We start from the raw sequence: 12,097 nt of genomic DNA, 5'->3' as shown, positions 1-12,097 counted from the left end.
CACACACACACACACACATACACACACACACACACACACACTTCAGACACCAGTCACAAGTTTAGGTTATCACCTGTTCTGACCAACTGGCTTTAGATTGGAAGTTCCAACAACCCTCTCCTTGGGTTTGACTGATTTACTAGAGAAGCCCACAGAACTCAGGGAAACACGTACTTACATTTACCAGTTTGTTAAAGGATATGATACAGAATACAAATGAACAACCAGATGAAGAGATACATAGGGCTACGTCTGGGAGGGTCACAAGCATAGAAGCTTCTGTCCCCATGGAGTTGGAGTGCGTCTTCTTCCCAGTGTTGATGTGTTTGCCCACCTAGAAGCTCTTCAAACCCCCTACTTCTGGGGTTTTATGGAGTCTTCCTCACAGAGGCGTGATCAATTATTAAACTCCATTTCCAGTCCCTCTGGAGTATGAGGGGGTGGGACTTCTAATCAAGGCTTGGTCTTTCTGGTGACCAGCGCCCATTCAGAAGCCCACTCAGAGTCACCCCAATAGGATAAAAGATGCTCCTAATGCTCTTATCATTTAGGAATTTGCACGGGTTTCAGAAGCCTTGTGTCAGGGACAGCATCAAAGACCAATATTAGAATGAGAGATGCTCCTAATGCTCTTATCAGTTAGGAAAGTACAAGGGTTTCAGGAGCTCTGTGCCAGCAACCAGGGGCAGAGACCAATGCACATTTTCCATTGTCTCACACTCACCAAGTCCACCAACCCATCGTCAATTTCCCTCTCCTCTAAACCTCTAAAGCACTTAAAGCCTGTGCCAGAAAATTTAGCAAACATATCTTAATGTTTCCTGTTGTAGTCTGGATTATAAGCCACATGGTTCAGACACCATATCTTATATCTACTCTGGTCACCTCTCAGCACCTAGCCCAGTATTGAGTACCCAGCAGGTATTCTCTATCATCCATCCGTCTACCTACCTACCCGTCTATCATTTCATTCTCTTCTTACTCACAAGATCAATCCTTGTTGTCTCCACCCTAACCTAAACTGCTCATGCAGTTCTTCATTTCCTCTCTCCCACCATTCCCAACCAAAAAATATTTTTTAAATTAAAAATCTTACCTTAGAGCCAAGTGCAAAAACGCATGTGACTTTTCAGTAGACTCAACAGTGTTAGAAAAACTGTCCAGATAAGAGCTACCTACTTTTTCCCACCTCAGTAGAAGGTGGGAAAAAACTCAGACCTTTAAAAGTTTTGAGGAAAAACTTTTTAAAACTCACTTAAACATTTAATTATGGTGAATATACTTTAATTTTCTGAGATAATCCTGATTTCAAATATTTAGCCTCATTCTCAGACCATATCAATTGTTTAGGAATTCAGAAAATATTACCACCATACAGTGAAAGACATTTAATTTTAACTTTTTAGCTCATTCCATAAAAATGTAAACTAATGAGGTGTTGCAAAACTTAGGACTTACTTTAATGACTAGACTAGAATTACGTATAATTAACACAATTCTAGGCTTACAAATAGATGCTGCTCTTCTTAAGTGCTTAAGGAGCTTGAAAACATTTGTTCTTTTAATTATTTTGTATCACTTACCTTGTAGTGCTTAAGTTTATATTACTGACTTTAATTGATGAAAGGATTTGCTAATACCAAAAGATTGGCTGGCATATTTTCAAATTAATTCCATATCATAAAATGAAATGAAAGGAGATTATACTCTAGTAGTTTTTAAAATTCCATTAGTTTTTAGTATATTCACAAAATTAATTTTTAAAGTTGTTTCTATTTTATCTAATCATATTGGAACTCTCTCTGGTTTTCTCTTACAGGAAAACTAGGACTAGAAGAATATGCCGTCTTTTATCCACCAAATGGTAAGAGCAATGCTATTGCTTCCTCTAGTGGGAAATAGGAAAATTACAACTTTTATAATAGCACTGTGACTTTCTTATTCTCTATCTTTAAATGGATAATAATTTATCATCTGAAATAAACCTTCTATAGAATAACTATTCTAATTAATTTCATGTTTGTGGTAGGATTTTGCTGAACTGTGCATATCCTTTCTGATTTTCCTTGAGACCAGTAGTAACATTTGTGAGAAAGCTAAGAAGACTCAGGTGCCTAAGTCCAGGGTGCTTAGCTTTCCTCTGAAGGACATTAACTCGTCCATCTAGGACCTTCCTTTTGGCTTTATTGGAGCAGTGCCCTAATGAGTGGATTGCCTTGGGTTGCACTTTATTGTTCTCATGATTTGACAAGTGTAGTATTGATGAAATATAAATATTTCAAGAAATACATCACTGAAAAAAGTATGTTTTGATTAAAGTGATCAAAGGTATAGTGACCTCCTTGAATATTAAGTATTTCTTTGACATTATCAGATAGTTTTAAGATATGCCACTTGGAAAAGCAATATATAGCAGTCCTTATTATGATACTATAAAGTTGCATCCTGAAGAAGTTCTTTTACTCCAGCAGAGTTAAGAACATGGGCTTTGTAATCCTGCAGACCTGGGTTCAGATCCCAGTTCTGCCAGCTCACCCTATGACCTTGGGTAAGTTATACATCTTCGCTGAACTTCAGATTTGTCATCTATAGCACATGGGTAACAGATTAAAGGAGATAACACTGTATGAAACAGCACCGGATGTGTAGTGGGTGCTCACAAAATGCAGCTGATACAAGTTGCGTTTAGCTTCTTTACTGACCAGCGCATCTGAAACTCATCCTTGGCTTTCATGGCACTGTCCTCTCCTTGTGCCTCTCAGTGTGCTGTCCCAGGTTCCCTCACAGGCTAGCCTCCTCTATCCCTCTTTAAGCACTGGCATGCCAATGCCCCACCCCACTCTTGTTCTGCTGCTCTTTTTTTTTTTTTTTCTGCTGCTCTTCTTTTCACACATTTTCCTAGGACTTCTTATCTGCTCTCTTGCTTCTATTTGTTAATTACTCTAAAACTGATATCTTCAATTCTGACTTCTACATTATTTAACTCAGATTTAACCTGAACTAATTAATCTTCATATGCCCACTATTTAAAAAAGAAAAAAACAAAAGCAAACTTAAATTTAAAAAACAAAACGACAACAACAAGAAAAACCAAACACTGTCCTCTTTCTCTCTCCCCTTAATTGTACTCTCATTTAACCAGTAATTCAAGGCCTAAAATCTGATAGTCATCCTTGATTCCTTTCAATCTTGGACCCCCTTCATCTAATAAATCACCAGGATCATCCAATTTTATCTTCAAACTACATCTGGAACCCTCTCCACCTCACCATAACTACTACCTTGCCCTCATTCAGGCTTTACTCTCTCTAGTTTATTAATTGCAACTGACACCTAACTTGTCTCCCTTCCTCCAGTCTTTTCTAGCTTTTCTCTGTCTTTTACAATGCTGTCTCAGTTATACATCTAAAAGGAAAGTCTGAAAATTGCCATTTTTCTCCTTAAAGTTTTATTAATGGCGCCCCATTTCTTTATAAGCAATGTCCAAGCCTCTCAGCATGGCATAAGAGAACCTCTCTTGACTCTGGCCCCTATTCAGTCTAACTCCTAGCTTCATTTCTCACCATTTCACATTTCACTTTTTTTTTTAATCGCAACAATATCAAATTATTAATTCTTTACACAAACACAGCTACATACTCTCAAAAAAGCACTATGCTGCTTTCCTACCTCATGACTTCTGTTCCTATGCTTGTAATAGTGCATTCAACATTTCTTCACCTGGCTGCCCTCTGGTTCAGCTCAGGCGTGATCCTCTTCAGGAAACTTTCCTTGGAACCCCAGGTGAGGTTAAGGGCCCTTCCTCTAGGCTCCCATAGTACCCAGTGTGAATATCTTTGGTATCTCTTACTATATTATCTTGGCATTAATTGTTTATGCTTTATCTCCCCCTCTAGATTGCAAACCTCTTGAGGTTTAGAAGCATATCACTCATTTTTGCTCCTCCAGTATCTAGCTATAGTAGGACCTTAATGAGTATTTATTTGAACTAAATTAGAGGCTTTTTAATCTTAACATTTATGTGTAAACTTTGTTACATCTGTCTCCCCAGAAACTTAATTTTCATATAACTTTTTATATTTATATAAGAATCGGAAAATAAGGAAAAATAAATACCTCTGAAAGGCCAAATGAGTTGTCCATGGAGTCAAGTTTCTTTTCTCTATTCATATATAGGAGAGCTTTTCCAACTTAGTTTAGAATATATTCGCTTTTACTTAACACACATGCCTAACAAACTTGGTTTGCTGGTTTTTATGACCCCTGTAACAAAAGAAGTGTGGAAAGAAACCGATATACATAGGAAAAATGATTAACAACAGTAGAAGTGAAAATCAGAGACCTCACAAAGGAAAATAGAAAAGCTATAAAACAGCATATAAAAGCATTCCTGCAAATCAGTCTGGGACCATTTTATGTAAAAGCCAATAACCCTCCACCCTTTAAATCATTGGGTTGTAACATATTATAGTAATTTAAGACTTTTATAGTGAGCTAAGGCACCAAGAAAAAAAATATTGCTATAACAATAATAGTAATAGTAGTCATAGCAGTAGCAGCTAACATTTTTCCATGCAGAACTATATACTAAGCAGTGTGCTATAAGTACATCCCATGTATTAATTCATTTAATCCTTACAAGAACCTTCTGAGGCAGCTACTAGTATTATCCCTATTTATAGATAAAGAAGCTGAGGCACACAGTGTTAACTTGCCCAGCTGGTGAGTGGCAAAGCCAGGCTTTGAACCCAAGTTCTTTGACTTCAGAAAAGAAGTCAGACTTTTTTTTTTTTTTTAACTTTCTTTTTAAAAAAAAAAAATGTGTTTATCATTTATTTTAGGCTGCGTCGGGTCTTAGCTGCAGCATGTGGGATCTTCGTTAAGGCATGCAGGATCTTTCATTGCGGCACACAGGCTCTTTGTTGCAGTGCTCAGGCTTCTCTCTGGTCGTGGCGTGCGGGTTTTTCTCTTCTCTAGTTGTGGCACGCAGGCTCCAGAGCATGTGGGCTGTGTAGTTTGCGGCCCGCAGGCTCTAGTTGAGGCGCACGAGCTCAGTAGTTGTGGCATGCGGGCTTAGTTGCCCCGAGGCATGTGGGATCTTAGTTCCCGACCAGGGATCGAACCTGAGTCCCCTGCATTGTAAGGCAGGTTCTTTACCACTGGACCACCAGGGAAGTCCCAAGAAGCAGTATGCTTAATCACCATGCCCTACTACCTCAGAAAAATGTTACTGAGTTCATTGTAGTATCTTTTAGAAGAAAATTAAGTGGTTAATATATTGAAAAAGTTGATATATATATAACAGGTTCTAGAAACAATTTCATCCAGAAAAAAAAATAGTTTAATGGGATAAACCCATTTATTATAAACTTATGAAAGAAAAATGCTACTGAATTTTGGAAAGAGCAGATTGTGGTATTTTAATTTACCCACCTTTTTTGATTCACAATCTATATTTCCCCCTCTGGCATGAGAAAGCTGCACCAGGAATGTGGGCAGTTGTCTTTATAGCCACCAAACTATAGAGAGTGGGGGGTAATAGGTGGGTAAATTAAAAGCTGTTCATAAGCTGTTCATAATCTTAATACTTAAGTATCATTTCTTGTCTCAGGTAGTTTTAGAACCTTACCAGAATCAGAGGAGATTCTTCTCTGGGGATTGAGTCTGAAACTGCAGAACAAGAAGAGACAAAGAGCAGTCAGTCCACTGTCCCTTTGCTCTTTACTCAAGGCAATACCACGCAACATTTTTATATTACCCGCCCTGTTTTTCAACCTCTGCCAAAGATGGGATTACTTTGAAATCTCAAGGACACCTCTCCCACTGCCACCAAAAGTGGCCTGGCTTTCGTGGTCACAGGGGCTCACCCAGAGAGCTTTGCCTGCAGCTCACTGACACACTGTCCACCCCTGACCCAGCAGCTGCTTAAACGGGGACAGAGGTTTGCTCACTCACTTCCCCACCTGTGATCTCCTTTCCTAGGATGGAAATAACAGGCCATCGTGGCATCGGACATTACCCTGTCACCTTATTTGAAGCCTTGTCAGTGGAAAGACTTTCTCTAGTGGATTTATTAAACAACTGGTGAGCAAAAATTTCTGAGCTGAAGGAGACTCCTCACAGGAAATTTTTAAGCTTTTCTTGTTTTTATTCTTTGTTCAACATGTATAACTTTATTTATTCATTTAATAAATACTTATTAAAGGACACAGATAAAGTACCTGCTGCCAAGGAGCTTACATTCTAGTGAGGGAGACATACAATAAACAAGTACATAAGTAGCTACCATAAATAAATAACTCCAAAAATAATTTCAGAGAGTGATGATGTGAACAATTAAAGGGAACAGAAATTGATAGTAGGTGGGGAGGTGGGGGAAGGGCACAGCTGTTGTAGAGAAGGAAGTCAGAAAAGATGCCTCTGAGGAGGTAGAATGTGAACAGAGCCCAGAATGTGCAGAGTGAGCTGTGCAAAGGAGGAGGAGAAGAGCACTCCAGAGGGAATGCACAGCATGTTTAAAGTCCTAAGAGGAACATGCCTGATGAACTAAAGAATAACAGGATGGCCAGTGTGACTCATGAGAGTGAGCAAAGCATAAACTGGTACAAGGTGAGGTAAGAGAGGTAGACAGGGGCCAGACCAGTTAGGGGGACAGTTGATCTACAGTTTTGTCTAGTAAGTCCAATGTCTAGGCTCCCTTAGGGGCAGTTTCTATTAATTTCTTGTTTTGCTGTGAATAGACTATACTTATTTCTTTGCATGCATAGTAATTTTTTTGTTGTTGATAACTGGATATCTTGAGTATTACATTGTGATAACTCTGAAAAATCAGATTTTCTCCCCTCCCCAGAACTTGCTGTTGCTTGTCGTGGGTTGTAGTTTTTTAGTGACTTTTCTAAACTGTTTTTGTAAAAATTATCTTTTTTTGTATTGAGTGCCCCCTGAAGTCTCTGTTCCATTAGCTTAGTGATCAATTAGTGATTTGACAGAGATTTCCTTAAATGTCTGAAGCCAAAATCAGTCTTTACTGATATACCCTATGTAGGGAGTACTCCTTCAAGGCTTAGCCAGGCCATTCACGGCTCTGCCTTAGCTTTCACTTCCTGCTTGCACACAGCCCAGAAATCAGGCAGAAACGAAGGCTGAAGTTCTTCTCAGGTCTTTTCTAGATTCCGCTCATTACAGAGGAGCTTTTCAAAGCCTTTATCCCTCCATATTTATGCTTCTCTAGTCTCTTCCTTCCGAGGCTTTTCAGTCTGCCTAGTCCTTGCCCCATCTGTTATCCCTTGCTACCCCAGGTGGCTAAGGCTAATACATTTGCTTTTATTTAAAAAAAATAAATAAATCTGATAAATATCACCTGGCTGGCCACTTCAGCCCAATCCCTCAGGTAGCTACTAGACAGGTCAAAACACACAACCACAATTTTTTGATTCAAGATCTATATTGCCCCCTCTGGCATGAGAAAGCTGCACCAGGTATGTGGACAGTTGTCTTTATAGCCACCAAACTAGAGAGTGGGGGGTAGTAGGTGGGTAAATTAAAATATCACAATCTTCTCTTTCCAAAATTCAGTAGCATCTTTCTTTATTAAGTATTTCCTTGGTTGTTGGAAGTTTTTTATTAGATTCCAGAATTCAAAAAAGTTGATTCTAACAGTTCTAGCCAGTTTAACCATTGCTATAGCGGAGGGATGGAGTTTTAGAGTTTTCTACTTCACTCTTCTCAGTGACATCTCTCCTCCAGTTCCTGATGAATATTTTTAAAAGATCATCCTGACTGCTATGTAGATTAAAAGTATAAGCTCCAAGAGAATAAGGACCTTAATAGTTTTGATGACCAACATTATCTAGCATCTAGAATCATGCATGGCATAAAGTCACTGATCAGGAAACATTATTGAATGAGTGAGCTAGGGAATGAGGGAATGAATGTAGAAGAATATAGAGGAACAAGAATAGAAGCAAGGAGGTGAGACTTATAGGAAAAATATACATAGATCTGACTGAGACTTAAAATAAACAAACATCATAATTTGCTAATACCATTTGTTTCCTGCAAGACAAAATAAGTAATTGCTAGTGAACATTAAGGAGAGGAGTGTTAGGACTCCAGAGCAGTGGTTCTCCAGTAAGGGCAATTCCATCCCCTTACCCTCCAGGGACATTTGGCAATGTCTGAAGACATTCTGGTTGTCAGAGGGGAGGGATATACTACCAGTATCTCCTGGTTAAAGGCCAGGGTTGCTGCTAAACATCCTACAGTGTGCAGGACAACGCCTCACAACAAAGATTAGGAAAGGCTCTTGGAAGAAATAACAAAAATATATCATTTTAAATCTGCCTGCAAGTGTCAGGTTGATAAATAGCAGTGTACTTTGTTATCTAACTTAATTAAATAAATTTAAAACATCTCATAATCCAAAATTCATTTCATGTGTAACTTTGGACATAAATTGAAAAACTAATTATTTAAAGTATCATTTCTAGATTGATATTTAAACATGGTTATGTTCTGATGTTTTGGGAACTTTTAACTACTAAAATAAAGTAACAAAGTCATATTCTGAAGTTCCAATTCAGAAAGATAGCAGAAATAGCTAGAAAACAATTTGACCATTGTCCTAATCCCTATGTTTACTGACCTGTAGGCTACATGTGAAATGAGAATAAACAGAGGAAATGATTATTTCAACATTGAATTAAATAAACTGTACTAAGTAATCCCAAATGAAAGAATGTAAAAATTTGCTTTCAACTGGAATGATGTTAAAGTGAATCAGATATGAGAGTTATGGTACAACTATAAACGCTAAGTATTAATAGAGACAGTGAGGAAATGAAGGGAAAATATTTAGTAAGTGCAAAGCTTGTTAATATTTGAGGTGTTTTCTGAGTCATATTTACTATTTATATCTCATCTAGTTCAAGATTTATTTTTGTTGATGATGTTTACCATTCTGGACTATGTCAAAGGCCCATTAAATCATTACTTTATAAAGTTATTTCTGTTGAATGGAGTAGGCAGTTAATATTTTAGACTTTCTTCAGTTAGATAGAGGTAGGCTAAGATCTTAAAATAATTACTCATAGCAGACTTGTAGAACTCTGAGGCCAGATTAGCGATGGTGTCCCAAGCATCCCAATGCCTGTTAAAAGTACACTCTTGGATGAAGGCCAGGGATGAAACTTGACCCTTGAAAGACTGAAGTGGTGAGAGGGAAAGGAAAGGATTTTGAAAAACTGGTCAAGAACATGACAGCCTCTGAGATCAAAGAAATGTTTTAGGTGGTATGTGCCCTAGAGTGTTAATGAATTCACTGCTTCTTATGCCTCCTACTTTTGTTTGCCAGAATCTGACTTTGTCCTTCTTCAACAGAGCAAACTATGTACCCTCTTCTGGAAACTTAAGCCCTGGTTAATCTTGATTAAGCAGAAGTGAACCTTTATTTAATACTGACAAAATTTTTTTTTCCTTAGGTTTAAGCTGATACTTAAATGTGGTACTCTCCCTTCTGAGAGCATAAAATAGCTATAGTTAGTGAGCATCTGCTGTGTACTAAATACTATACTGGTATGCTTTAAATACATTAACTCGTTGGTGCTTTAGTACAACCCAGTGAAGTTAGTATTATTTATCTCCATTTTCAAAAATGAAAATAGAGACTCAGAGAGTGTTGGTAACTTTCCTGGAGACACACAAGACTCGAATGCATGTCTGTATGACTTTGTGGGCCATTTATAATTTCAACACTGAGTTATTGAGAGCCTCCTGTCCTATATGTTAATTGCTTATTCATAAATGAATCTAATACTTTAGTATCTTATTTATAAGCTGTGATTATACTTATAAATGCTTGAATTTCCATCATTAACAACATATATTGAACATCTCACTTGTAGAAAATACTATGCTGGGTGCTGAAGACGATACACAGTATGAATTGTGGCCCTTGCCTCAAATAGCTTATAACCTAGCTGCTTATAGAGCAGCTATAGATTTCAGGACTTGGGGGAAATATGGTGAAAGTGTGATTAACCATGGGTCATCTTAATACACGCATCCCTTTTGCTTCTTGGCAGTTCACTAATTCATTCACTCTAACCTTCCTAACGAAACGCACTCTGTCCTGATTAAGGTAGTCCTATACTTAGGACATCTTTCATTAATATTTGTAGAAGATGAAAATAATAATAGTAAGGTCTTCATTTCTGACTACTTTAACATGCTTGTTTAAAGGTTTCTGCAGTACTTAATAGAGGAAGGAAAAAGTGTTTTTGCAGTAAGAATATAGGGGTTTTGTATAATAGCAACCTGCTTTGATATTTAGTATTTAGAAAGATATAATGTATACTTATATTTTTGTAAGATATCAAAATATGCCTTCTATTTATGAACTTATTTTTCTGTCTTAGTTTTTCTTTCACATGTCAACATGATTAGGCGAAGATGAATTTTAAAATTATTTGTTAAAAGTTTATAATCAATAAAGGAAATAAAATGAAGCTGAAATTAGGGAAGATAGAAAAAGATGGGTGTTCACAAGAAGAAAAAGAGACTCAACCAAAGATATAAACAAAGAGAGAAATTAAAGAAGAAAGATGGTCTTTGGGCCCTCCTAAGTATTCCATTGAACTAGAGCTGGTGGCTATAGTGTCATTAGGAATATTGACTTTCAGTGTGTGTATCTAATCTGGTTTTGAACTTTTTGTTTTTAGAAAGAAAAAACTTTTAAGTTGGTAAAGAATCTTAACCATTGGAAGATTCTCATATGTCCAGTTTTCTTCAAGTCTCACAAATTTTTCTGTATTTGCCCTAGACATAATTGTTGAACATAGAACTCTAGAGTTAGATGATATTTCAGAGACAATCTTAGTCCCTTTTAATGACAACCAATTACTGAAGCTCAGGAGGTTTGATGACTTTCCTACAGTAACCCAGCTGGTTTCTGATAAGCCCACAGTGGAATCCTGATCTCCCGCCTAGAGACCAATAAATTTCTTGTTCCTTCTCTATTCATCATTAACTTACCCATCTACCCATTCATTCTTTCAGCAAAACTATATTCATTATCAACTATGTGGCATCATAAAATGCATACAAAAATGAATAAAACATATTTCCCGTCCTCTGGAGCAATCTGTTAAACAGCTAATGACAACACAAAATACAGTGAAATTATAGTGATGGAAATGTGAACAAAGTGCCATGAGAATGCAGAAGAATGAGCATTTAATTGTGATTAAGAGATTTGGTATGTTTCTCTGAGATGTGACTTGTCCTTATAGCAAGGTTTTGTTAGACATTAAAGCAATTCATGGTACAGAATTACCAAGTTCAAAGCTACCAAAGTATGAAAGTGCATGATGAGTTCTGGTGATGATGAATAATCTAGTGTGACTGTACCACAGTCGGTATAGAGTCAGGGTGACAAAGGGGAGGTAGATATATCTCAGGTTGCCATCATGAATGGTTAAGATCAGGTCAAGGTTTTGAATTTCACTCTGTAGACACTTAGCCTATATTATAAGGCTAGAATGTGAATTCCATAAATATAGAGAAAATGTTATATTCATTTTAATCTCTCCAGAGGCTACAGAGTAGGTTTTTGAACGTTGATTAATTGTGTGAGTAGGAACTCAGCAAATACTTGGTGGATGGATGAATGGTCAGAGGAAAATCCTCGATAGATGTAGAGGTCTTTTTCATGCTCTCATCAACCTTTTTAGAAGATAGCCTGAACCATTACAAAAGTTTGTTGAAGGGCAGAGAGTTTTGGTAAAGGGATACCAATTAGGAGGCTCTTGCAGGACCATAGGTAAGAGTTCGTCAGAGCCTGAACTCAGCCCTGGCAGTAGGAAGGAAGTGAACAGTTGAAAAATGGTAGAGGTAGATTCTCTAGGACTGCATATATTCATTCCACAAACATTTAATGAGTACCTTTTATATTCGGGGCAATAAGCTTGCCTCTGGGGATAGAGATAAATAAGGAATAGTTTTTATACTCAGGTAATTTATTTCATTGGAAGAGAGAAAAACTAAAATGATTGTATGATAAGAGAATGAAAACATCATTTGTTAAGTACTGACTTTGCAT

The 12,097-nt window shown here is 37.3% G+C and overlaps 1 protein-coding gene across 2 annotated transcripts in view; it reads left to right on the top strand.

Annotated features, from left to right (window-relative positions):
* Positions 1-12,097, top strand: part of TBC1D19 (TBC1 domain family member 19) — a 209,833-nt gene that overhangs the window by 123,660 nt on the left and 74,076 nt on the right. For both annotated transcript variants that reach the window (XM_082389264.1, XM_082389265.1), the window contains one exon: positions 1,820-1,864. In XM_082389264.1, coding sequence (XP_082245390.1) covers positions 1,820-1,864 — 45 coding nt within the window. The remainder of the gene's footprint in view (positions 1-1,819; positions 1,865-12,097) is intronic.

Source organism: Balaenoptera borealis (genome assembly GCF_965194805.1).
Source record: "Balaenoptera borealis genome assembly, chromosome: 4".
Lineage (NCBI taxonomy): Eukaryota > Metazoa > Chordata > Mammalia > Artiodactyla > Balaenopteridae > Balaenoptera > Balaenoptera borealis.
This window is presented reverse-complemented; position numbering and strand designations above follow the sequence as displayed.